The sequence below is a fragment of the Oncorhynchus gorbuscha genome, linkage group LG18 (assembly GCF_021184085.1).
Source record: "Oncorhynchus gorbuscha isolate QuinsamMale2020 ecotype Even-year linkage group LG18, OgorEven_v1.0, whole genome shotgun sequence".
In the NCBI taxonomy this organism is placed as follows: domain Eukaryota; kingdom Metazoa; phylum Chordata; class Actinopteri; order Salmoniformes; family Salmonidae; genus Oncorhynchus; species Oncorhynchus gorbuscha.
This window is the reverse complement of record NC_060190.1, coordinates 49,599,717-49,625,619: the sequence shown is the minus strand read 5'-3', so window position 1 is coordinate 49,625,619 and position 25,903 is coordinate 49,599,717. Positions and strand designations below refer to the sequence as shown.

Sequence of the window (25,903 nt, the reverse complement as noted above, 5' to 3'; positions counted from 1 at the left end):
TTGGTATGAGGTTCTTACTGTGGAAGGCAGTGTTTGGTTTTCATCAGGCATAATGGGACCCATGGCATCCAAAAGGTTATACGTTTGAATAATCTGTCCATAAAACAGAGTCTTGAAAACATTGTCAGAGTCTTGATCATCCAGATGCTTCCAGGTGCTTTTTGGCAAACTTGAGTCAACTTTTTGGACGGCATGGGTCCCATTATGCCCGGCGAGAACCAAACACTGAATTCTACACTAAGACCCTCATACCAGCATTCAAGCGTAGTGGTGGTAGTATGATGGTTTGGGGATGCTTTGCTGCCTCAGGACCTGGACGACTTTCCTTAATATAAGGAACCATGAACTCTGCTCTGTATCAGAGAATTCTACAAGATAATGTCAGGCCATCTGTCAAAGTCCAGACCTAATCCCAATTGAGATATTGTGTCAGGACTTGAAATGAGCAGCTTATGCTTGAAAACTCACAAATGTTGCTGATCTACAGCAGTTCTGCAAGCAAGAGTGGGCAAAAATTTGCCACAAACAGCTATTGAGCGTAAGGGGGCAATTATTTTCTCACAAAGGGGGAATTGGGTGTTGCATAACTCTATGCTACCTTGTGTATTTTTCCATACAGTCTGACATTGGCTTTGGAAAGCTGGAGACGTACGTGAAACTGGGAAAACTGGGAGAGGTAAGAATGTCGCTATGGTTACGTGCTTTCAGCTGCAGTTTAAGGCACACACCCAGCTGTTTTAATAGGTGCAGGATACAGAGAAATTAGAATGGTTGAAACTAAAGGTGTGTGGGTAATCCCAGTGTAACTATTCAGTGTGTGGATTTTCACCTTCTATTTAACCCCTGAGATGAGAGGAATTTGTGTATTTCATAAGAGAAAGTAAAATAAAGTTCTTTATAAATCTTTAGAACTATGAAATTATGTTTGTTGAAAAGCAGAAAGACTCCATCCCAGCATTGGGGAGGAATTGTCACATGGAACGTGGGGTTGGTTGTCCCTACCAACTCCATTATAACCATATATTAATTGGGGACATTGCCACTGCCAGTATACAATAAATCCCAAGCTCTTTTGTGCTGTTGCTATAAAGACCTCCCTTACCAGTAAACACAAACACTTTTGGCCGACATATCAACATGTCTTGGGAATATGTAGAATGGAGAGCGTTTACACAGAGACGTCACCGAGACACCAGAAAATAATGTTGATGCCTGGCCGACGTATAAACAATGTAGAATTTAGAATGTAGATATTCTAAATACATCGGAGACGTCTTGCCAATTTGCAAACGATGTCTAAACGGCATCTTCCCGATGCATCATGTATACATCCGTTGGGCAGAGGAATCGGCTCCATCTGGGTTTGTTGCCGCACACATTGTTTCTGACACACACCCACACAAACCTACTCAAAATGTCATATGTTGTTCTCACGTCATAAAATGTAGAATTATGTTTGAAATATTGTTTGATCAAAGAAAGGCTTGGCTATTTCTAAGACTATGTATGCTATAGTGCTTCTTTTCCTGTTCCAAAAGGAATAAGCTACTAACAAACACTGACAACCAACCACACACTGGTTGTCACAAGTGTACAGAGTGTGTTTGATTGCTTATAACTCCATGTTGGAATAAGATGAGGATAAAAATGGTCCCCATTTCAACCCAAGGCCTTTCTTTCTATAATGTTGAAAAGAGTCTTGTAAGATATACTGGTGCTGAGAACTACACGAGAGTAAAACGTGTGCCAACCAACCCCGGTCTCCCCTACTGCATACCTAGTTCTACATAGCAATATAAGATTGATTTATAGAACTGGTGTGTGTAGTCTCACACACAGTGGCTACTTATCTGTTGTCTCAGACTGTACTCATGAACCCTGAGTTACTGTTAGTGCAGAGGAGCAGTCAGACTAAATAGGCTACATCTGTCCTAGTCATGCTCAGTCATTAGGGTCAACAACTGGGCTACATCTGTCCCAGTCATGCTCAGTCATTAGGGTCAACAACTGGGCTACATCTGTCCCAGTCATGCTCAGTCATTAGGGTCAACAACTGGGCTTCATCTGTCCCAGTCATGCTCAGTCATTAGGGTCAACAACTGGGCTACATCTGTCCCAGTCATGCTCAGTCATTAGGGTCAACAACTGGGCTACATCTGTCCCAGTCATGCTCAGTCATTAGGGTCAACAACTGGGCTACATCTGTCCCAGTCATGCTCAGTCATTAGGGTCAACAACTGGGCTACATCTGTCCCAGTCATGCTCAGTCATTAGGGTCAACAACTGGGCTACATCTGTCCCAGTCATGCTCAGTCATTAGGGTCAACAACTGGGCTACATCTGTCCCAGTCATGCTCAGTCATTAGGGTCAACAACTGGGCTACATCTGTCCCAGTCATGCTCAGTCATTAGGGTCAACAACTGGGCTACATCTGTCCCAGTCATGCTCAGTCATTAGGGTCAACAACTGGGCTACATCTGTCCCAGTCATGCTCAGTCATTAGGGTCAACAACTGGGCTACATCTGTCCCAGTCATGCTCAGTCATTAGGGTCAACAACTGGGCTACATCTGTCCCAGTCATGCTCAGTCATTAGGGTCAACAACTGGGCTACATCTGTCCCAGTCATGCTCAGTCATTAGGGTCAACAACTGGGCTACATCTGTCCCAGTCATGCTCAGTCATTAGGGTCAACAACTGGGCTACATCTGTCCCAGTCATGCTCAGTCATTAGGGTCAACAACTGGGCTACATCTGTCCCAGTCATGCTCGGTCATTAGGGTCAACAACTGGGCTACATCTGTCCCAGTCATGCTCGGTCATTAGGGTCAACAACTGGGCTACATCTGTCCCAGTCATGCTCGGTCATTAGGGTCAACAACTGGGCTACATCTGTCCCAGTCATGCTCGGTCATTAGGGTCAACAACTGGGCAACATCTGTCCCAGTCATGCTCGGTCATTAGGGTCAACAACTGGGCAACATCTGTCCCAGTCATGCTCGGTCATTAGGGTCAACAACTGGGCAACATCTGTCCCAGTCATGCTCGGTCATTAGGGTCAACAACTGGGCTACATCTGTCCCAGTCATGCTCGGTCATTAGGGTCAACAACTGGGCTACATCTGTCCCAGTCATGCTCGGTCATTAGGGTCAACAACTGGGCTACATCTGTCCCAGTCATGCTCGGTCATTAGGGTCAACAACTGGGCTACATCTGTCCCAGTCATGCTCGGTCATTAGGGTCAACAACTGGGCTACATCTGTCCCAGTCATGCTCGGTCATTAGGGTCAACAACTGGGCTACATCTGTCCCAGTCATGCTCGGTCATTAGGGTCAACAACTGGGCTACATCTGTCCCAGTCATGCTCGGTCATTAGGGTCAACAACTGGGCAACATCTGTCCCAGTCATGCTCGGTCATTAGGGTCAACAACTGGGCAACATCTGTCCCAGTCATGCTCGGTCATTAGGGTCAACAACTGGGCTACATCTGTCCCAGTCATGCTCGGTCATTAGGGTCAACAACTGGGCTACATCTGTCCCAGTCATGCTCGGTCATTAGGGTCAACAACTGGGCTACATCTGTCCCAGTCATGCTCGGTCATTAGGGTCAACAACTGGGCTACATCTGTCCCAGTCATGCTCAGTCATTAGGGTCAACAACTGGGCTACATCTGTCCCAGTCATGCTCAGTCATTAGGGTCAACAACTGGGCTACATCTGTCCCAGTCATGCTCAGTCATTAGGGTCAACAACTGGGCTACATCTGTCCCAGTCATGCTCAGTCATTAGGGTCAACAACTGAGCTACATCTGTCCCAGTCATGCTCAGTCATTAGGGTCAACAACTGGGCTACATCTGTCCCAGTCATGCTCAGTCATTACGGTCAACAACTGGGCTACATCTGTCCTAGTCATGCTCAGTCATTAGGGTCAACAACTGGGCTACATCTGTCCCAGTCATGCTCAGTCATTAGGGTCAACAACTGGGCTACATCTGTCCCAGTCATGCTCAGTCATTACGGTCAACAACTGGGCTACATCTGTCCCAGTCATGCTCAGTCATTACGGTCAACAACTGGGCTACATCTGTCCCAGTCATGCTCAGTCATTAGGGTCAACAACTGGGCTACATCTGTCCCAGTCATGCTCAGTCATTAGGGTCAACAACTGGGCTACATCTGTCCCAGTCATGCTCAGTCATTAGGGTCAACAACTGGGCTACATCTGTCCCAGTCATGCTCAGTCATTACGGTCAACAACTGGGCTACATCTGTCCCAGTCATGCTCAGTCATTAGGGTCAACAACTGGGCTACATCTGTCCTAGTCATGCTCAGTCATTAGGGTCAACAACAGCTACATCTGTCCTAGTCATGCTCAGTCATTAGGGTCAACAACTGGGCTACATCTGTCCCAGTCATGCTCAGTCATTAGGGTCAACAACTGGGCTACATCTGTCCTAGTCATGCTCAGTCATTAGGGTCAACAACTGGGCTACATCTCATAACAGAAAGTTGTCCCCTTCTACCTGTCCTCAGTCACTCCGTTTCACAATAGCTGAATAGGTGTAAGCAATCCCTTTATTTAGTTTCCTTCATATTGCGTCATATTGAAACCTATGCAGTCCTGCCAGATCTGTGGAGGAGTGAACATGGAAGACAGCAGGGTGGGAGCAGTGTTCTGGAATGGCATGCAGTCTAGGTCGAGGGGGCGGAGGTTAGTTTACTGTAAACACATGTCCTAACCGGACTAGTGTCTGGTCAACTATGACTGCTTATCTACATAACAAGGTGGTCATGTTTAAAATACCTTACATCCTGCCATGAGACAAGCCAGTGTTTCAAAAAAAGAGACAGCAATGACAAAAGATACCTGGTAGCCAAACAAACCTTCTTTATAAGTTAGGGCTAAGGTTACGGGGTAGGGTTCGTGTTAGGGCTAAGGTTACGGGGTAGGGTTCGTGTTAGGGCTAAGGTTACGGGGTAGGGTTCGTGTTAGGGCTAAGGTTACGGGGTAGGGTTCGTGTTAGGGCTAAGGTTACGGGGTAGGGTTCGTGTTAGGGCTAAGGTTACGGGGTAGGGTTCGTGTTAGGGCTAAGGTTACGGGGTAGGGTTCGTGTTAGGGCTAAGGTTACGGGGTAGGGTTCGTGTTAGGGCTAAGGTTACGGGGTAGGGTTTACGTGTTAGGGCTAAGGTTACGGGGTAGGGTTCGTGTTAGGGCTAAGGTTACGGGGTAGGGTTCGTGTTAGGGCTAAGGTTACGGGGTAGGGTTCGTGTTAGGGCTAAGGTTACGGGGTAGGGTTCGTGTTAGGGCTAAGGTTACGGGGTAGGGTTCGTGTTAGGGCTAAGGTTACGGGGTAGGGTTCGTGTTAGGGCTAAGGTTACGGGGTAGGGTTCGTGTTAGGGCTAAGGTTACGGGGTAGGGTTCGTGTTAGGGCTAAGGTTACGGGGTAGGGTTCGTGTTAGGGCTAAGGTTACGGGGTAGGGTTCGTGTTAGGGCTAAGGTTACGGGGTAGGGTTCGTGTTAGGGCTAAGGTTACGGGGTAGGGTTCGTGTTAGGGCTAAGGTTACGGGGTAGGGTTCGTGTTAGGGCTAAGGTTACGGGGTAGGGTTCGTGTTAGGGCTAAGGTTACGGGGTAGGGTTCGTGTTAGGGCTAAGGTTACGGGGTAGGGTTCGTGTTAGGGCTAAGGTTACGGGGTAGGCTTCGTGTTAGGGCTAAGGTTACGGGGTAGGGTTCGTGTTAGGGCTAAGGTTACGGGGTAGGGTTAGTGTTAGGGCTAAGGTTACGGGGTAGGGTTAGTGTTGGGGATAAGGTTACGGGGTAGGGTTAGTGTTGGGGATAAGGTTACGGGGTAGGGTTAGTGATAGGGATAAGGTTATGGGGTAGGGATAAGGTTATGGGGTAGGGTTCGCGTTAGGGATAAGGTTATGGGGTAGGGTTAAGGTTATGGGGTAGGGTTAAGGTTATGGGGTAGGGTTAAGGTTATGGGGTAGGGTTAAGGTTATGGGGTAGGGTTAAGGTTATGGGGGTTATGGTAGGGTTAAGGTTATGGGGTAGGGTTAAGGTTATGGGGTAGGGTTAAGGTTATGGGGTAGGGTTAAGGTTATGGGGTAGGGTTAAGGTTATGGGGTAGGGTTAAGGTTATGGGGTAGGGTTAAGGTTATGGGGTAGGGTTAAGGTTATGGGGTAGGGTTAAGGTTATGGGGTAGGGTTAATGGTAGGGTTAATGTTATGGGGTAGGGTTAGGGTTAATGCTATGGGGTAGGGTTAGTGTTAGGGATAAGGTTAGGGGTAGGGTTAAAGTTATGGGGTAGGGTTAGTGTTAGGGATAAGGTTATGGGGTAGGGATAAGGTTATGGGGTAGGGATAAGGTTATGGGGTAGGGATAAGGTTATGGGGTAGGGATAAGGTTATGGGGTAGGGATAAGGTTATGGGATAGGGATAAGGTTATGGGGTAGGGATAAGGTTATGGGGTAGGGATAAGGTTATGTGGTAGGGATAAGGTTTTGGGGTAGGGTTAAGGTTATGGGGTAGGGTTAGGGATAAGGTTATGGGTTAGGCTCAGTAGTCAGGGTTAGACATTTGGCATGGCCATAAAGTGATGACCATTGTATATGTAAAAAACTGATGTGATTAACTAATTATTCCCGTTTCCTATTTCAATTACTTCCTGTTCCTGTGTAGGGGACATATGCCACGGTGTTCAAGGGGCGGAGCAAATTGACGGAAAACCTGGTGGCGCTGAAAGAGATTAGGTTAGAGCACGAGGAGGGAGCGCCCTGTACAGCTATCAGGGAAGGTAAAAACACACAGCACCCTATACAACCATAGTCTCGGAAATGCCCAGGCCTAGAGCTACAGTGGTAGGTCTGGGAATGATGTTGGATTTGGAGGACGCTCTTCACACAGACAACTCCCCCAACAAATCACGAGTGGGTGCTTAAAAAGAATCCCCTCGGAAACATGACAGAGGTGGTCTGTCCTACTGTATCCCCATACACTGTGTATAAGACCGTAGTTTTGGAATTGTTAGTTAGATTACTTGTTGGTTATCACTGCATTGTCGGAACTAGAAGCACAAGCATTTCGCTACACTCGCATTAACATCTGCTAACCATGTGTATGTGACAAATAAAATTTGATTTGATTTGACAATATGGACGAAGATAGCTAGGTTAGTTTTATCCACAGCCAGTCAGTGGTTGTAAGCTTGTAACACTAACGTCATAGCGCATGCAAACGACTCGCTTGCAGAATACACTCATGGAAAATATCCTCGGCAAGCTCCATCTAGCTAGCTGCTGGAAACCTTTACGGCAGGGCTCTGGGCTGATTTTCTGGTGTCCAACTCCACCCTTTATTCTCTTCCAAACTGACGGCGGTCTAAGTACAGACGTGTATGCTGGAACATTGGTACATTGTGGGAGGCATCATGTCCATCTAGAGAGACTAATACAACCATCAAACCTCTCCTAACCTCTTCTCACAAAACACATACTGTACCAACAGGGTTTTTGTCTCAGATTTACTACAGTAGCTTTTCAGAAGAACTCAGGAGCAGAACACTACCACCCAGTGGCGCTAAAATGTCATTAGGATGTCCTCACTCCATGCAGCATCCAACCATTTTCTCTGTGCGTCTCTGCAGTGTCTCTACTGAAGAACCTAAAACATGCCAACATTGTCACGCTGCATGACATCATACACACAGAACGCTCCCTCACACTAGTCTTTGAGTACCTGGTGAGTAGTAAACACCTTTCAAATACTTCATGATCAGTATAATAACCTGTGTTATATCTGCTTGTTTTACTTACAAGTTAAAGTTCTGAAAATGTGTGCATGTGTGGCTCTCAGGACAGTGATCTGAAACAGTACCTGGACAACTGTGGAAACCTCATGTGCATGAACAATGTCAAGGTTAGTCCAGCCTACTGAACACCGTTAATCATCATCAGACAGAGACGTTATGGCTTCCCTCTCTCTGCCCCCTCTCCTTCCCTCTCTCTGCCCCCTCTCCTTCCCTCTCTCTGCCCCCTCTCCTTCTCTCTCTCTGCCCCCTCTCCTTCTCTCTCTCTGCCCCTCTCCTTCTCTCTCTCTGCCCCCTCTCCTCTCTCTCTCTGTAGATCTTTATGTTCCAGTTGTTACGTGGTCTGTCCTACTGCCATAAGAGGAAGATCCTTCACAGAGACCTCAAACCTCAGAACCTGCTCATCAATGACAAGGGGGAGCTCAAACTAGCAGACTTCGGTATGACACACACACACACACACACACACACACACACACACACACACACACACAGGTAACCTAGTAACAGATCTCCCTCTATATTAACTAGGGCTGGGACGATACCACCGCGTTACTCTTTAGTATCGTGTCAAGGAAAGAAAACACGATTGAACGGTCATCGAGTAATTTATTTATTTTCCAAGCTATAGCACACGTTAATTTACCTCCAGATTGTTTTTAAAAGGACCAAAGAGTTTGGTCTGCTTCCTGTTTTTATTCTTGGCATACAAACAAAAATTGCGAAATTGGTATTGCCCCAGCCCTAATATTATCTCTAACCTTTTCAACACGTATCCTGCATGTAGATAGAAGACAAGATCAGTAGATAAAATGCTCCCTCTGAGATCCAAGTCATGACTATTTGTTTGATTGGTCAGGTCTGGCCCGGGCCAAGTCTGTGCCAACTAAGACCTACTCCAACGAGGTGGTGACTCTATGGTACCGCCCCCCTGAAGTACTGCTGGGTACCACAGAGTACTCTACACCCATCGACATGTGGTGAGTACATTCCACACATATACAAACGCATATGCGCACGCGCGCACACACACACACACACACACACACACACCTCCATTCTGACTCACAGACAGAGGCATTTCAACAAACCTACTCAGTGTCACATTGTTTAAAACCCCTTAAGAATCGGCCTCTCTTTTTTTTCAATTTTCGACTAAAATGACATACCCAAATCTAATTGCCTGTAGCTCAGGCCCTGATGCAAGGATATACATTTTCTTGGTACCATTTAAAAGGAAACACTTTGCAGTTTGTGGAAATGTGAAAGGAATGTAGGAGAATATAACACAATAGATCTGGTAAAAGATAATACAAAGGGAAAAAAAACTTTTTCTACCATCATCTTTGAAATGCAAGAGAAAGGCCATCATGTATTATTCCAGCCCAGGTGCAATTTAGATTTTGGCCACTATATGGCAGCAGTGTGTGTGCAAAGTTTTAGACCAATCCAATGAACCATTGCATCCATGTTCAAAATGTTGTACCAAGACTGCCCAAATGTGCCTAATTTGTTTATTAATAACTGTTCATGTTCAAAACTGTACAGTCTCATCAAGCAATAGCATGGTATTCTTTCACTGTAATAGCTACTGTAAATTGGACAGTGCAGTTAGATTAACAAGAATTTATGTTTACTGCCAATATCAGATATGTCTACGTCCTGGGAAATGTTTTTGTTACTTACAACCTCATGCTAATTGCATTAGCCTACGTAAGCTCAATCATCCAGCAGGGGACCCACCGATCCTGAAGAAGTTTTAACCTTCATTAACACTACCAGAGTGAAAACCTAAATGAGGGAGAACATGTTTTGATTAGATATGTTTACCACACTATGAATCGTCACAGCAACATAGCTAAGCTGTTCCTTTACTTAACTCGCATGTAAGCAACCACTCTTGATGTGAGCAATCACCATGGTGATCATTTCTGCATCACATTCATTAACCTTGAATCTCCAAAGGCTATTATCCAGTAACACAACAATACAGAACCTTTCATAAACTAATTTGCAAAACATTCCTTTCATCAGTGGATGGGTCTCCATCGGCGCAGACACCCTCAGTGATAAACAAAGGGAAGCAGTGTACTCTGACACCCTGCCTCTTACACAGGCCTGCTCGTGATCCCTACACAGTCTTTGATGTGTGTCTGTGTCTCTGTTCTACCGACAAACCTCTTGCTGTGTGTGTGTGTGTGTGTGTGTGTGTGTGTGTGTGGACATTTTTAACTATACTTATGTGGACCAGATGTCCCCATAAGAATAGTAAACAAACCCCCCAAAAAGGAAAAAGGCTATTTCTAAGGGGTTTAGGTTTAGAATTAGTGTTAGGTTAAAGGTTATATTTAGGAGTTCGGTTGAGGGTTAAGGTTGGGGAAAATAGGATTTTGAACGGGAGTCAATTGTGTGTCCCCACAAGTTTAGCAAAACAAGACTGTGTGTGTGTGCATGCTGGCTCCCATGTGATGTAATGTTATGATTCCATCAGTGTGTGTGTGTGTGTGTGTGTGTGTGTGTGTGTGTCTCTCCAGGGGTTTGTTATTTCCATGGAGACACTACCAGAGGGGACCGTTTACACGGTCCCAGAACCCACGGGACTGAGTGTCCTCATTTTATCAAGCAAGATTGAGCCCTGCACATGTCTCCTTGCTTTGAAGGGTTATCCTTTGTGCCTACAACTCAGTGCAACGATTTCGATGTTAAGGTAGACATGTTCAAGTTAAGAAACATCCGTTTAAGGGAATACTTTAGCTCCCCTAATCATGTTTCTACTGAACCAGTAGGTTGCTCACCTGCAGGTACTCTGACTCCTTTCAGAAGTAAGAGTTATTTTGTACCTCCATCCAATCACAATCACTCTATTGAGACATTTTGCAGACTTGTTGAAAAATATGTTGTTCATCTCCTTAAGAACAAGAGTACATATCTTTTCATAATTTATCTAAGGATGAAAAACAAGCTTTGCTTGATTTACAATCCGTTATAGTCAGTCCTTACCCCCCTGCTGATAAGGGTGGGTTGGATGTACTCATGGATAGGACTGTTTATGTATAGGAGTGTCAGACAACTGCTTGACAACACCTTTTTACAAGAAACTCAGAAATTACCCTACTTCCCAATTTCAGAACACAATCTTTACCGTCTTAGATGGGTATTTATGTTCTGGTCAGATAACCAAAAAAGAACATAACTTTTTGGCTATTCAACACTTAAAATTGCCACTTTTTATACTTTGCCGAAATTACACAAGAATGTTACAAAACCTCCAGGGCGCCCTATTGTAGCGGGCGTTGATGCAGAAACGGCACCTGTATCATTTTTTGTTTACTTTTTGATTAGACCACTTGCAGAACAGCTCCCCTCCTTGGTAAAGGACGCCAGCAGTATGATCTCTATCATTGAATCTCTTGATCCTCTTCCTGAGAATACTTTGTTAGTTACTTTTGATGTTGTTATTATACATTAATATTCCACACGAGGGCGGTATTGGAGCTATGGAACATTTTCTTCTGCAACGTGATACCTTCCAGTGCATGTTTTATAACATTGGCTGAAATAGTACACACACACACACACACACACACCTATTTCATGTTTCATTATTCAGACGAAGGGTACTGCTATGGGATCCCCCATGGCTCCTAACCATGCTCATTTGTATGTGGGTTACATGGAGAAACAGTCCATTTTCAATCCTCTCAAAAATACTTTCTTGCCGAACATCATTATTTGGCAACGGCATATTGATGGAGGGGTGATGCCAAAGAGCTCCAGGCATTCCATGCTTTTCTTAAATCTTGTTCTGATCATCTGAGATTTACTATGCAATCTGACACTCGTCAAATCACTTTCTTGATCTTCTGTGAGGATAATGTTCTATACACTGACCTTTACAGGAAACCTACTGATCGTAACAGTTTGTTGAGGGCTGATAGTTGTCACCCGATTCCCTTGAAAAACAGTTTGCTCTACAGCCAATTCTGTCGAATCAAAAGAATTAGCAAAAAAACGAATCACATTGACAGAAAGAGACGCAAAGAAAATTAAAGTAGAGGGGGTACAAAAATGGTCAGATTAAAACTGCCACAAACCGAGACATGATCTTTTTCAAGGACAGTCTTGCAAAAAGAAGCATTCTTGCGTTCTAACTACCCGCTATTCAAAGTGCTCTGAACAAATTAAGGAAATCGTTCAAATATTGGCACATTCTAAGATCCGATGACAGTATTGGTAATGCGTTTTCGACCCTCCTTTGATCATATTCTTGCGGGGCAGAAATCTCAGAGATTAACTGGTAAATGTAGATCCTTCAAACACCTCCAAACAGGGATACAGATCCCAATCAAAGGTGTTATCACGTGCTCCACTAAGGCAGTTATCTTATAACTTGTCCTTGTGGTAAAAATTATGTGGGTAAAACAAAGCGCGAATTAAAAGTACGAATCGCGGAGCATCGTAGCACCATTAGGTGCAAAAACTCGACTTACCCAGTTGCAGCCCACTTTTTGGAAGCAAACCACTCTATTTCGTCTCTACGTTATATCGGCATCGAACATGTCACCCTCCCTAGGAGAGGGGGAGACCAAAACAATTTGTTAAAACAAGAGGCTGCCTGGATCTTTCATTTAAAGACCCTTGCTCCCTTCCGACTCAATGTAGACATTGATCTGAAGACTTTCTTGTGATTGTGATTTGCTATTGTAAATGTTTGTAGTCCCATGTGGCTGAATTGTATCTATGATCGTATGCTATCCATTTATGTTTTTGGAATGTTATTTTTATATCTGTAGATTAACCAATGATATCAGGCCACACCCGGCCATGGTTACAGACACCTGTGTGTGTCCTTTGACATTATATAAAACTAGTGACCCACAGTGTTTGTCATTATACCCTGATGAAGACAGCACTTCTGTCGAAACGTTGGTTATTAGGTTATTACATTATTGCATCTGAGCTCCTAGAGTGTGCGGCTCTCCTTTAATTTTTCAAGACTCTACCACCATTACCACCTCCCTTCAGGCATTAGTCTCCAAAGATCAATTTGGCTGTGTTTGTGAGCAGCAAATCCATGATGCATCATGGGTAAATGGTGACTGACTGACCTACAAATAATACTGAGTATTTATTTATGACGCAAGGTGATTTGTAGATCAGTCTTGACGCAACTTTAAAGTCGGCTGCAATGTCGAACATTCCCCTTCACTTTCCATTGAAATCGTGCGCCTGTGCTTTCTGTGTTAAAAGGGGCGTGGGATGTATTCTATTTGAGATGGCGACGGGTCGTCCCATGTTCCCCGGTTCCACAGTGAAGGAGGAGCTGCACTTAGTCTTCAGACTCATTGGTAATTATATTCGTTCATTTACACCACAGGGAGCCATCTTGCTAGGGTAAGTAGTGAGGATTCAAATACATACAGACATAGAATATGAAGAATGACCCTCTCCCATCTCTCTCAGGTACACCAACCGAGGACAGCTGGCCAGGTATCTCCAGTAACGAAGAGTTCAGATCCTACATGTTCTCCCAGTACAGACCTCAACCACTCATCAACCACGTGCCCAGGTTACACAACCACAATAAGACCACTTACCAACCCCTTGCTCATGTAACATAAATCACAACTAAACAAGTACTGTGTTTCTTCTCCAGGCTGGATAGTGAGGGGATTGACATGCTTACTGCTCTACTCCTGGTAAGAAACCACTCCTACACCAACCTGTAACCACTAGTGTTGTATACCAAACCGCTATTCCGGTTTTTAAGTGTGTATCTCTGTTTGATTTCAGTATGACACTAGGACCAGAGTCTCGGCTGAAGCATCTCTTAGACACCCCTACTTCCTCAGCCTGGGAGAGAACATCCACAGCCTCGTAGACAGTAAGACACACACACAGATGTATTTGACATCAGTCATGTGCTGAGGATGATTTATTGAGTGGCAATTTGTTTTGTGCCTTATGTGCAGAAAACAGCATTGACCAATATTTCTCACCCCCCACCTTAGCCTCCTCGGTGTTTTCACTCAGAGAGATTCAACTGCAGAAAGACCCAGGCCACCGCAGCTCAGTGTTCCAGCCTCCAGGTACATTCTCAACACAGTGCAACACATATAACGTCCATAAACCATCACAGTACGAAACGACTACTGGAAATAAACCATATTCAGTCATGTCATGCCCGTGTTCTCTTTACCAAACCCAGGTCGAGGAAAGAACAGAAGACAGAGCATATTCTAAAGGATGACCAGCCAGAGGGGTGCAGACCGGGAGAGTCTATTCTAAGAAAGCCTCAAGGAGGAATCCGATTTGAAGACAAACACACACCAATCCCCCCATACAAACACAAATACAAACATGGGAGGTCATATCCAGAGCCCTATACTACGAATGTAGTTTGAGGAGTTAACGAGGTCTCCTCTGAGTTCAACTTGGGTAACTGGTACCACGAAAGTGTCTCACCTTTTAGCCAGGTACAGTTTTATGTCAACTAACCCTTCAGATCTAACCTGCTCTGGGCCAGTCTAACTAAAATACATTTAAGTGTCTGAGCCACGAGTTAAGGACCAATGAAATCAGATTCCCTCTCCCTCAAAGATTGTATCATCCACATCATTTGAGGAAGACAACTGATTAAATATTTTATTAGTCAAATGTTTGCGTGTAAAAAATCCTAATGTTAAAAAACCTATCACATTTTATTAATGACAAATGCATTTGAAACATCACACACAGTAAAAATGTTGCATGACTTTATAAAATGTTTATTGATGGAGTGGGGAGAAAATGTGCTCATGCATTGATAACCACACCAAAGAAATAACTCAAAACGTCACTTCTGAAAGTCGATTTCAAATAATATCCTGCTGAATTTTGATTTTGGCACAGATGAAAATGTGGCACTGACTTGCCCATGAATTGATGTTTCAACATTGTCTCAATGAAGAGTTTAGGGTTTGACTAGTCACATGCACGCACAGTTACAACCCTGCTAGGGTTAGCAGCAGGCGGACGAGCAATATCCACTGTTGTAGAACGGTTGAAGCCCGAGCTGGAATTGGAAGCTAACTGAAGCTGGCTAGCTTCAAAAAACACTGAGTAGATAGATCTAGTTTGCATCATAGTATACCCCCTCTGGTCAACCTCAAAGGTCTTTCCTGGTTAAATAAAAGTTAGATGAACAAACATATCTGATCCCCTCATGCTCCCGACAACAGAATGGATACAGACAGGGTTTCTGAGAATGAGCTTGCACTGCACCTCAAAAGGTTTGGAGATTAGGGCCCTCACTCCATACAGATCCTATTAAATTGCTAAAAGGAGCTATGTCATAAACCCTCAAAGTTCCAGAATGGGATGATAATGGAAGCTATTTTGGTCAGGGAGAAATCCAAAACAGTCTAATTGGAATGAATGGCAGTAGAGGCATAATCTTGATTTGACTTATGCAAGAAAATAAAAGACATGGTTTAGCAGAAATTGTATAAAACATTGTCATATAATTATACCGTTTATGTGGATAAAAAATAAAAAAAATTCTCTATAAGTAGCCTATAGAATGAATATACATTATATAAACAGAAAATAAATGTCTAAATTATTGATTCCATCAAAAGCTATATGTGCTATATGATACAAAATCAGCACTTGTTGCATTTGCAACTTGTCAGGGTATGGCTATTGATTGACAGCATTGTTTGTATGGAATGTTAGCATATTGGCAGTTAATTTGACAAAATATTGGAATCATTCCACTTAAAATGGTTGGCTAGTTAGATAAACATACTGTGCAGATAATCTTCAAATTCATTGTTTTACACAATATCTTATCACAGAACTGGCTTATCAACTCCCTTGCCAAAATGGCTGACCTTTTATACCGTCATAAGAAGGTTAATGTCCATTCTCTGATGCGCAGTCGGGCATCAACCATAAAATGAGTGACGAAATGTGCAACCCATGAATATTAGCATTCTACTGTCATGTTAGTAATACACTGGATTCCCACTGCTGATTCTGGGGACTGACCAGGAACTCTCTCCCATTCTCCTACTCAGTAACCTCCCCTCAGCCCCATGCAGACATCCAAGCCAACCAATTACTCTGCATGTTTCACTGACCTCTTCTCTTTTCGCCATTTCTACTTCTCCCTTTCCATTCCTTCTGTCCAAGCCTACGGTGAATCTGCTAAAAGCTGTCTGCCCAGCACTTTCACATCTGATGAAGTAAAGGAGACAAGGAAAAGAAGCCACTTTAGACAAATGAGATGCAGTTAGCTTTACCACACACGGGAGAAGAAGCCAATACTCTTATAGAGCTACCTTTCCATGCGTCTTTTGCTTTCTCACCCCCAAACTGAAAGAATTGAAGAGGTGAAAGCAATATGGTGAACACTGTCAGTGGTCATGAAGGAAAGAAGGTGAGAGTGAAGCCATGTAAAATAGTTGGGATCCACTGGGAGAGATGGTGATATGCGTGTTACACTTTAAAACTTCCCCTCTCTATTTTAGCAACCCATGAGGCAGAAGTATTATTGTATGTGTTTTGTTGTGGTAAATTAAGATATTTTAAGTACTGTAATGAAAGGAAATATGTATTTTGACAGATGTTTTCATGTTCTTTCTCAGTGAATTTTATGCCAGATGAAACAAGAGAGGACTCTATTAAATGACTGTAGATGTCTAAATGTTTTATAAAAGACAAGTATATTTAGATTTTGTATGAAATGTGATATTCTTGTGTGATTTGTTTACTGCGCTATCATTAAAACCAGAAACTGAATGTATTGTGACCGCCAAGAAGCAAAAAGTGATCAAATAAGAAATAACAAATAAATGAATACATTATATCACTCTGTAGTACATTGACTAGCTCTCATTCAGTACTAATACAGTATACAATAGTCTGAGTGTCTTCCATTATGATTGAAAAAAAAGAACATTTTAAGTGTTCAACATGCCTTGCCACAATTCCCAATCGGTCTTTAATACCACTTTGGCTATCTAATCATCCTTATTTTGTCATTTATGATCCTTTGTATGATATTGACTAATCTACCTATTGAGACCATGAGGACCGACAGGTGGCGCTAGATCCACGACAGAGGCCAAATAGACAGGTCTACAGATATTTCATAAAGAGATCCAGAAAATGTAGTCAACCATACAAATGCATTACACGGAAAATAACGTGTAATCATGACACATCACATCGCCGTGGAAGATGCCCTAGTCTCCTACACTGCGGCACAGTTAACTGATGGGGACATCGGTTTCCAGGGGAGGGCACTGCTCGTTCGACAGGTTTATCAGCGTGACGTGACTGGAAGGCAAATAAAAGTTTATCAACTCTCCTTAACAACCATATATGCTAGCCATATGCAGGCATCCCAACTTTGCCAGTCCACTTAAACAAACGTCAAGGGTTGTGTTGTCGGCGCGCTTAAAGATTCCTTAAAACCTTCCTCCCAATGAAACCATAACCTGCTCCAGCGTTCATCACGCAACCCACTAGCAACAACGAGATGATGTTAGTAGATGATCGTGTCTGGGCTCTGTTCAAGGGACACTGGCAGCACACACTGACTTACTGGAGCGTGTTCTTCAGTTTCGGGCTGTGTATCGCGTTCCTGGGGCCGACCATCCTGGACCTGAGGTGTCAGACTCAGTCCACTCTGCAGGAGATCACTTGGGTCTTCTTCGCCCAACAGCTCTTCCTCATGCTGGGGAGCGCCCTGGGAGGACTCTTCAAGAAGACGTGAGTGAAAGCTGTCTGGTTTTGACTAGATGGTATACAGTTAATGTCAGAGTTTACTTCTCGTAGCAGGTAAGGATAATTTACATAACCGAATTCCTCGAACCTAAGGTTAGGCTAGCCCAGGGTTTCCCAAACTCGGTCCTGGTCCCCCCCTGCACGTTTGGATTTTTGACACAGCTGATTCAAATAACCAACTTCTCATCCAGTTTTGATTACTTGAATCAGCCTTGTAGTTAGTGCTAGGGGGAAGAAAAAACAAATTGCACCCAGTTTCTGATGAACTCCACCAATGGAGTTGAGCAGAGACCAGGCTTTGTAGAATTCATCTTGGACTACATTCACCCCAAGTCAATACTTACAATAATTGTACTATGAAACGCTTACCTTGTACCTATGTTTGTCCTCTGTAGTGTTATGATTAGTTTACTGAAATCCATACTTTTAAATAAAACTTTAAACAAATACAACCAGACTATATCCTTGTTGCCATCTTAGAGCAGCAGCAATGCGCAGACAGTCATTGGCTGATTTGATTAAATGTTTATTTTAAAAGTATATACTTCAGCAAACAAAGGCACGCACGCAAATACAGAGGACAAACATAGGTACAAGGTAAGCATTTAATTATTTACATTTTTGGAAGTATTGACCTTGGGCAAATCGATGTAGTCGGAGCTGAATTCCACAAAGCCTGGTCTCTGCTCAACTCCGTTGGAGTTCATCAGAAACCTTGTTCATCATGGAATTGAGTTGTCAGCTAGGTTTATGCAGGTACAGACTGGGACCAGAAACTGCCCAGCATCTATTACACACTCACCCTTTTATGTTGAGGCCCCCATTATTAGCCAAATAATAATTTATGCAGGCCCAATAGGCTAAAGATGGCCCAGCGGATCTGACATTTACCACCAGAACTGCTCTATGACAAAGATGGCCTCAAACTCAGCTCTGGACATCGAAGCCAGTTCCACTGCTTTTTCTTCTTCTCATTGTTCCTCTCTAATCATTAACTGATTTAGATTTGGGACACCAGGTGGGTGCAATTAATGATCAGGTAGAACAGGAAACCAGCAGGCTCTGGACCTCATAGGGTAAGAGTTGAATTCCCTTGGTCCTATAATATTGATAAGACAGTGACCACTCTAACAATGGAAATGCGTCCTCAAAGATGGGAGGAGGCGAGATCAGGTGGGACCATTCTCGCCAATGAGGGCAGATATGCTTGTAACAGGCCATAGAGATAGATAGAGGGGTGATCTTTATCTGTGCCATTTTAGCTTCTGTGACAGCATGGGCAGCGCTATAATGGACCCTTTGTGTCCGGAAGTAATTTAGCCATTTATTGTAGTCATTGCGCTCTGTAGAGTTGCTATTTTCTTGAGTTTTCACGTGTCAATTAACTTGTGATATTACTGGAATGCTCATTATACAATGATCAAAAATATAAGCACAACATGTAAAGTGTTGTTTTCATGAACAGAACTAAAGGATCCCAAAAAATGTCCATATGCACAAAAAGCTTATTTCTCTCATGTTGTGGACAGATTTGTTTACATCCCTGTTAGTAAGCAACTTGCTAAATTGTCTGATACCAGCCACCCAAACAGCTGATGAAACTGTGGCTTTGCACAACTGAAGAATGTCTGCACAAACGGTCAGAAACCGTCTCGGAAGCTCATCTGCATGCTCGCCATCCTCACCAGGGTCTTGACCTGATTGCAGTTCAGCATCACAATCTAATTCAGTGGGCAAATGCTCACTTTCGATGGCCACTGGCTCGCTGGAGAAGTGTGCTCTTCACAGATGAATCCCGGTTTCAACTGTACCGGCCAGATGGCAGACAGCATGTGTGGCATTGTGTGGACGAGTGGTTTGCTGATGTCAACCTTGTGAACAGAGTGCCCCATGGTGGTGGTGGGGTTATGGTATGGGCAGGAAGGCATAAGCTATGGACAAGGAACACAATAGCATTTTACTGATGGCAATTTGAATGCAGAGATGCAGTGATGAGATCCTGAGGCCCATTGTCATTCCATTAATCCGCCATCACCTCATGTTTCAGCATGATAATGCCCTGCCCCATGTCAAAAGGATCTGTACCCAATTCCTGGAAGCTGAAAATGTCAGCTGAAAATGCCAGTTCTTCAATGATATAGTTATTTCAATCAAATGGAAGCATACGTTTTTTTATACCAGGAATAATGAGTAGAAATCCAAGATCACAGACTGTTTCCGAACTCATTCATTCAGGCTCTCTACAAAAAAACTTGTTACAGGCCACAGTCAGCGCAACAACCAAGATGACAAACTCCTTAAAGTCCACTTCATCGTCTTTGTTTTCATCCAGATCACTCATGATCTTCTCTACCATAGGGTCCTTACTTGCCGCCAGGAAGTCACTCACCAGACATTGAGCATGTTTAGGATGCTCTGGATTGACATGTATGACAGCGTGTTCCAGTTCCTGCCAATATCTTGCAACTTCGCACAGTCATTGAAGAGGAATTGGACAACATTCCATAGGCCACAATCAACAGCCTGATCAACTCTGCGAAGGAGGATGTGTCGTGCTGCATGACTGGTTTTTTGATTCACCCCCCTTCCTTTTATTACGGTATCTGTGACCAACACATGCATATATGTTACCCTAGTCATGTGAAATCCATAGATTAGGGTCTCATTTATTTCAATTGACTGACTCCCTTATATGAACTGTAACTCAGTAAATCTTTGAATTGAATGAAATTGTTTCATGTTGCATTTTATATTTTTGTTAAGTGTATTAATAGTCTGATTTAATCCACAAATATGATAGTCCTTTTTTAAAAGGTTAAGGCAGCAGTTCCCAAACTAGGGGTCGCGACCCCATGTGGCTTTGCCTGATATAAATCCAGACAAAATACAACAAAATATATATTTTAATATCGTCTTTGTATCTCAATCATTGTACTGTGGTTAACCTTAACATTAAATTCAACCAGAGAGCACCCTTAGATCATGGGTAAAAGTTGCACTTGACCATTACACTTGAATCATTCCCACAGTGAATGGCTAGGCTTGCTACACTATGAAACCACACACTATCGCAGAACACTTTTAGATTACCGGCCGGCGGCCGCAATTTATTTAATGAAGAAAATGTGTGGGGAGACACAGAAACTCACATCAATACCTTTGTCAGATAACTGTTAAACAAAGCATTTATGCTATTGCTAGCAATCAAGAGGAAACTCTGACTGAACAACTCAAACTCCCCAGTTTACGCTCTCCAAATGGACCTTAGCTGTGAGGGCCGAGATGCCCATGCAATGACTTAAGTTCGGTATACGTGTCGATGCCAACAAGGCCTTGAGCCTAGCTGAGTGTGAATCTCAGTGATGCTCATGAATTGGAAAGTTGAGTATTTTGCTCTCTCACCACCCCAGAATATAACAAATTATTTCCCTCTGACAACTGGAAATATTGTTCCTATACTAATTACGTTTGTTTGAACCACATGTATCCGTCTGTCCTTGTAACCTTCACATATCTCCAGTCCAATAGTTCTGCTCCGATATGTTTCCTGAGCTACTGCCACATGACTGGTGTTTAAATAAACATACACCTGTATCAGAGATAGAGAGGAGAGAGAGAAAATGGTGAGAAGAGCGCGAGAGACGTGGGGGAGGGAGAGACCTAGAAAAAAATAGAGATTTACATTCTGTTTTTAATTGCAGCTTGTTGAACAGAACATTACTACTGAGGCCACTACACAGTTAGTGGAAAGTTGGCAAGGCAGCAGTGTAGATAAGGCGTCTCCTGCTGTACACAAGGTGCCTCAGGGGGTCTGATAAACCAGGTAAATAAATGGCTCTTACCTAGGTATTGGGTCAAGGTGACATTCCAGCTACAATACTGCCCACGTTAGCAAAGCTGGAAAAACAGCCCCTCCATGGAGTTGCCTCTAGCACCGGGCTAAGGCCAGAGAGGGAGCAAAACATTACATTACATTTTACATTTAAGTCATTTAGCAGACGCTCTTATCCAGAGCGACTTACAGAGGTCTGGGTCCTGTCGCTTCCTGGATGGCAGACCAGATGAGACTGGAAGTGGAGAGGAGAGCGAGGGTCAGTAAGGGTGCTCAATTCAATCAAAGAGGGAGCTATAAATTGTAGTTAAATGAAAACAGTTCTTTCCCAAAAGCCACTATTACCCAAAAGAGTGCTCTAATATCCTCTCCCCCCCCCCCCTTTCCAGGCTCCGCTGCTCCCTCTCAGCTCTCTTCGTCTCCAGTCTTGTCATCTCCGTGGTGTTTGCCATCATCCCACTTTGCCACCATGTGCTGATGCTGGCTGTTGCCATGGCGATATCTGGCACGGCAATGGGGGTGATTGACACTATCGCCAACCTGCAGCTGGTGAAGCTCTACCAGAAAGACTCAGCCATTTTCCTACAGGTCAGGGAGAGGCAGGTGGAGAAAGTAATGGGGGTCAGGGGTATTTTGATCAAATTATGCAAAGATGATTCAAAGAACAGGTGGTAATTTCTCTCCTTCTCCCACCATACCCCCCTCCATTTTCCTTTCTTTCTCTCCCATTCCTCCGTCTTCTACCCAGGTCCTGCATTTCTTCATAGGGCTGGGAGCGTTGGTCAGTCCCCTGGTAGCAGACCCATTCCTGTCGGAGGGGAGTTGTGTTCTGGGGGGGAACATGACAGCCAACTCCTCCACTGACCTCCATCACCTCCGCAGCTACCTGGCAGGTAAGGGGACGACCCCTCTGCACAACGTATCCCACCACTACCACCTCCCCACAGAGGGCATCATCACCACCAATGTGTCCTACGCATTCTGGATCATGGCTCTTATCAATGTAAGTGTATGAACACTTTGTTAGCAGTTGGATTGTGGTGATGTGGCTGTTGGTTGGTGTTGTAGGTTGATACTGTAGCTGCAGGTTAGCAGTAGCGACTGGTACATTTGAATAGCAAAACAAAAGGGAGATTGCCCTGCAGAACAGGCTTCCTCGATCACTGAAATGGCTCTTTTGCATAGACCGTAATGAGGGAGTCACAGAGAGAGATGTGTTTTATTTTTTACAACTGCGTGCATGTTCTCTCCAGCTGCCTGTACCAGTAGCAGTGTATGTGTTGATGTATCGTGAGAGGCTGTTCCCCTGCTCGAACCACAGCCCACGTCTACTGGACAAGGAGAAAAACTCACAGAAGAACCAACAGGACCACAATATCCAGGGTAAGACCACCCCTTACCCAACTCAGGGTAAGCCTCACAATGCTCCCCTCACACCTCCACAGATCCCGTGTTAAACCCTCCCACACATTCACACAACCCAAGGAAAGACCCCCCGGCTCAAATATATACAATGGCTGCCGGGGTAGAATCCCATACAGCCCCATCTCCAAATGTCTCACCAACTAAAACATGGCTAGTGCTGGGCTGGAATAAATGCCTGCACAACCTGTAGCGCTACAGGTGTGGGGTTGAAGAACCCTAAACTAAACCTTCCTGTGCTGTCCATCCAGGTCACAGGGGTTTGTTCGGCTGCTGTAACTATGCTGATGTGAAGGATCGCCCTGCCTCCTATTTCCTCCTCTACATTCTGGGCGGAGCCGTGCTCTTCATCACTGACGGCATAATAGTGAGACTGAACCTTGCCCCCCCCCCCCAACACACACACGACTGCTAGTGCTAACTATCACCATCAGCCTTCTAACATACAGATGTGTTCTCTTACATAGGGTTCTTACACAGGATTCATTTACACCTACGCAGTGTCTCCTCCCCTCTCTCTGCCTCACAAGACGGCAGGCTGTCTGACCAGTGTGTTCTGGGCATCCGTCACCGCGGGCAGACTGGCGTCTATATATCTGTCGTACAGATACACACAACAACGACTCATCTCGGTCAGCCTGGTACGGACACACACTTGTGTTTTTGCATACTGTATGAGTAGTGAAGTGACACCGCTTTTAAAACAGATGTTATTTGAGAAATGAAATATTTGATGGGTGTTTTTAAAACAGTCCAGTGGATGGCTTTCTTGCACACGCACAGTATACACACACACACAATGCATCCATGCACACGTGAAGAGCAAGAAACGCAATGTGAATTCAAATAGTCATACATATCTGCATCACTGTTATTTTGTGTCATGCAAAATGCATAGCAAGCATATAGATGCTTAACAAGTGTATAGATTACAGGTGGTAGTTATGCTGATGTCCTTACAACATTTAGGGAAAAAGGCATGGACATGATATGACCATGTGAAAATAAGTAATTTACCTCCACTGTCCTGCGCTCCCTCCCTCTCTGTGTTTCAGGCAGGGATGATGGTGGTGCAGTGTCTGCTGTTGATCCTGTACTCCAGCCCTGTGTTCCTCTTCATGGGGACGTGTGTGTTAGGCCTCTTCATCAGCAGTGTGTTCCCCTGCATGGTGGCCCTCACAGAAGACATGGTCAACTATAAAGGTATGTGCGCACACACACAGTAAGAACGCTTGTATTTAAATGTTAAAGGGTAAAGTGTCCTCTCCCTATCTTAGGGTGTGCCACTACTGTCCTGGTGACCAGTGCTGGTACAGGAGAGATGGTGCTGCAGCTTCTCACAGGACAGGTAAGGAACTCAGGGGGGTTACTGCTCTGTGAATAGGCTAGCCTGTGTTCTCTAGGTGTAATGAGTCTTTCTCTCTTCAGTTGATCCACAGTAAAGGCAGTTATAGTTTCATGTTGGTTGGTATGATATCATCCTGCATCGGATTCACAGTATTCCTTGGCCTAATCTACATCCAGCATCTACACAGGAGCTCCCAAGCAGGTACACACTCACACATACATCAACAGGTTGTGAGGAAACTATTTTAGTCAACTAAATCTCAAATCGTATTTATTCATTTCCCTCCACAGCCACTAGTAAGGAAATCGCCATGACAGAGAAGCCTTCAAGTGAGTAATGGAGAGGCCGTGAGGATGAATCAACGGAAAGAGAGGACTGTTTAAACAAATGACAGAAAAACAGAAAAGACCCAAATGTTTAAAATGGCTGGAGGAAAGACAGTCCAATGTTAGACTTCAGTCCCTCTGCTCCTTTCATCCAGCTCTCAACACCCAGACAATCAAGTTAAACACGCAAAGACCCCCCCCCCCCCCCCCAGATCAAACAAACTGATTGATTCAGCTGGCCTTATATACCAAAATACATCTTCCAATGTATCATTCTATGCAGTATTTGAGTGGAGACAGTATTGTATGTTTTTCAACTGGGAAATATTTTATGCACTACCTGTCTGACCATGACTGTAGCATTCGTAAACCAGGAGTTGGGAGAGTAGATGTTAACTTGTTCATGTCTTTTTAAATGCTCTCTGACCCATGACACAGTGCAAAGCCATGAACAGGTGGAGACCAAAGCTTCCTCCATTGGCATGCTGTTTATTCAAACTCAACGGCAGCTGGCGTCCTGCTGGATCCTTACTGCTCCATGTCTTATAGAGCTTTCATGTAGACAGTGACCCGTGTGACTCCAGTGGAGTGGTCACATGAGGACAGATGGTGTTGCTATGTGAGCAAGGTGTGGTGGTTAGTTACCTCGTAAAACTCACTGGATTAGGAAAACAAGTCTTGTAGGGACATACTTCCAAATCTAGTCTTCAGAGGCTAAGGAACAGACAAACAGGGTGACTAGAGCAAGGTTGTTTTAATAGTCTTCTGTTAAACGCTTCCTATTTCACCTCAAACACAAACAGCTTGTAAACATTTGAAAAGCATTGAACAAATAATTTACAGAAGTGAACAAAACAAGAACGATAGAAGCAAATGTACTGGTTTTATAATTGAATTGTGATTCAAATAAAAACAATTGTTAAAATGTAAAATGTGTTTTTTTTTTTTTTACAGAAATATCCACTAGGTGTAATGCTGGGTTGAATAGGGTCTAATGAATGAAACCTGAATCAGAATGATCACACCTACCTTCATCTACAATATGGCTGCCTATTCGGAGGTTGTCTTTATCAAAACTGGTCATATTATAGAACTCTGACTACTGTATCAAGTTAACAAATCTAACTCTTTAGAAAATACACATTTGTAATAGGGCTTAACTAAAGGGACTCTGCCGCTTTAAGAGGCATTAGGATTTTAAATGAAGCAATCAGCAGTTAAAATGATAAAGCGATGACTCATCCTCGTTTCAGTAAAAAGCTGAGGATGGGGCTGGAGAAATGTAAGCACTCAAATTCAGATGGATGCGAGGACTATATCAAAACTAGTTTTAAACATGTTTTGAGGCTATATAGTGTTTGTTTACATGTACTTTTTTTCCAAACACGA

The 25,903-nt window shown here is 43.9% G+C and overlaps 2 protein-coding genes and 1 long non-coding RNA gene across 6 annotated transcripts in view; 2 read left to right on the top strand and 1 right to left on the bottom strand.

The window, feature by feature from the left end:
* The window catches only part of LOC124002412 (cyclin-dependent kinase 18-like), a 62,304-nt gene extending 45,631 nt beyond the window's left edge, over positions 1-16,673 (top strand). For both annotated transcript variants that reach the window (XM_046309777.1, XM_046309778.1), the window contains 12 exons: positions 620-676; positions 6,687-6,801; positions 7,651-7,745; positions 7,860-7,922; positions 8,129-8,252; positions 8,672-8,792; positions 13,063-13,160; positions 13,276-13,381; positions 13,469-13,511; positions 13,606-13,696; positions 13,824-13,901; positions 14,021-16,673. In XM_046309777.1, coding sequence (XP_046165733.1) covers positions 620-676; positions 6,687-6,801; positions 7,651-7,745; positions 7,860-7,922; positions 8,129-8,252; positions 8,672-8,792; positions 13,063-13,160; positions 13,276-13,381; positions 13,469-13,511; positions 13,606-13,696; positions 13,824-13,901; positions 14,021-14,055 — 1,026 coding nt within the window. In that variant the 3' untranslated portion in view covers positions 14,056-16,673. The remainder of the gene's footprint in view (positions 1-619; positions 677-6,686; positions 6,802-7,650; positions 7,746-7,859; positions 7,923-8,128; positions 8,253-8,671; positions 8,793-13,062; positions 13,161-13,275; positions 13,382-13,468; positions 13,512-13,605; positions 13,697-13,823; positions 13,902-14,020) is intronic.
* The window catches only part of LOC124002414, a 24,479-nt gene extending 5,855 nt beyond the window's left edge, over positions 1-18,624 (bottom strand). Inside the window, exons 1-3 of one of the 2 annotated variants that reach the window (XR_006833019.1) lie at positions 18,389-18,624; positions 17,405-17,596; positions 15,936-16,032 (exon numbers count right to left, since the gene is read on the bottom strand). This is a non-coding gene — a long non-coding RNA (uncharacterized LOC124002414). The remainder of the gene's footprint in view (positions 1-15,935; positions 16,033-17,404; positions 17,597-18,388) is intronic. The other variant, XR_006833018.1, reaches the window with a different exon arrangement.
* LOC124002413 (major facilitator superfamily domain-containing protein 4A-like) lies at positions 17,075-25,903 on the top strand. Of its 2 annotated transcripts, none has more exons than XM_046309780.1 (10): positions 17,075-17,571; positions 21,808-22,006; positions 22,167-22,421; positions 22,672-22,801; positions 23,092-23,207; positions 23,371-23,481; positions 23,896-24,043; positions 24,118-24,188; positions 24,269-24,389; positions 24,479-25,903. In XM_046309780.1, exons 1-10 carry the CDS (start codon positions 17,339-17,341, stop codon positions 24,523-24,525), a joined length of 1,431 nt encoding a protein of 476 aa, XP_046165736.1. In that variant the 5' UTR covers positions 17,075-17,338; the 3' UTR covers positions 24,526-25,903. The 2 variants fall into 2 exon arrangements, with proteins under 2 accessions (XP_046165736.1, XP_046165735.1); XM_046309779.1 differs by having other exon boundaries at positions 17,077-17,571; positions 23,308-23,481.

What these genes read in the sequence shown, in the direction of transcription:
- LOC124002413 (XM_046309779.1), top strand. Translation starts at nt 17,339, where the DNA reads ATGATGTTAGTAGATGATCGTGTCTGGGCTCTGTTCAAGGGACACTGG. An exon ending in ACTCAGCCATTTTCCTACAG is followed by an intron (nt 22,007 to 22,166) that starts GTCAGGGAGAGG and finishes TCTTCTACCCAG; the next exon opens with GTCCTGCATTTCTTCATAGG. An exon ending in TGCAGCTTCTCACAGGACAG is followed by an intron (nt 24,189 to 24,268) that starts GTAAGGAACTCA and finishes TTCTCTCTTCAG; the next exon opens with TTGATCCACAGTAAAGGCAG.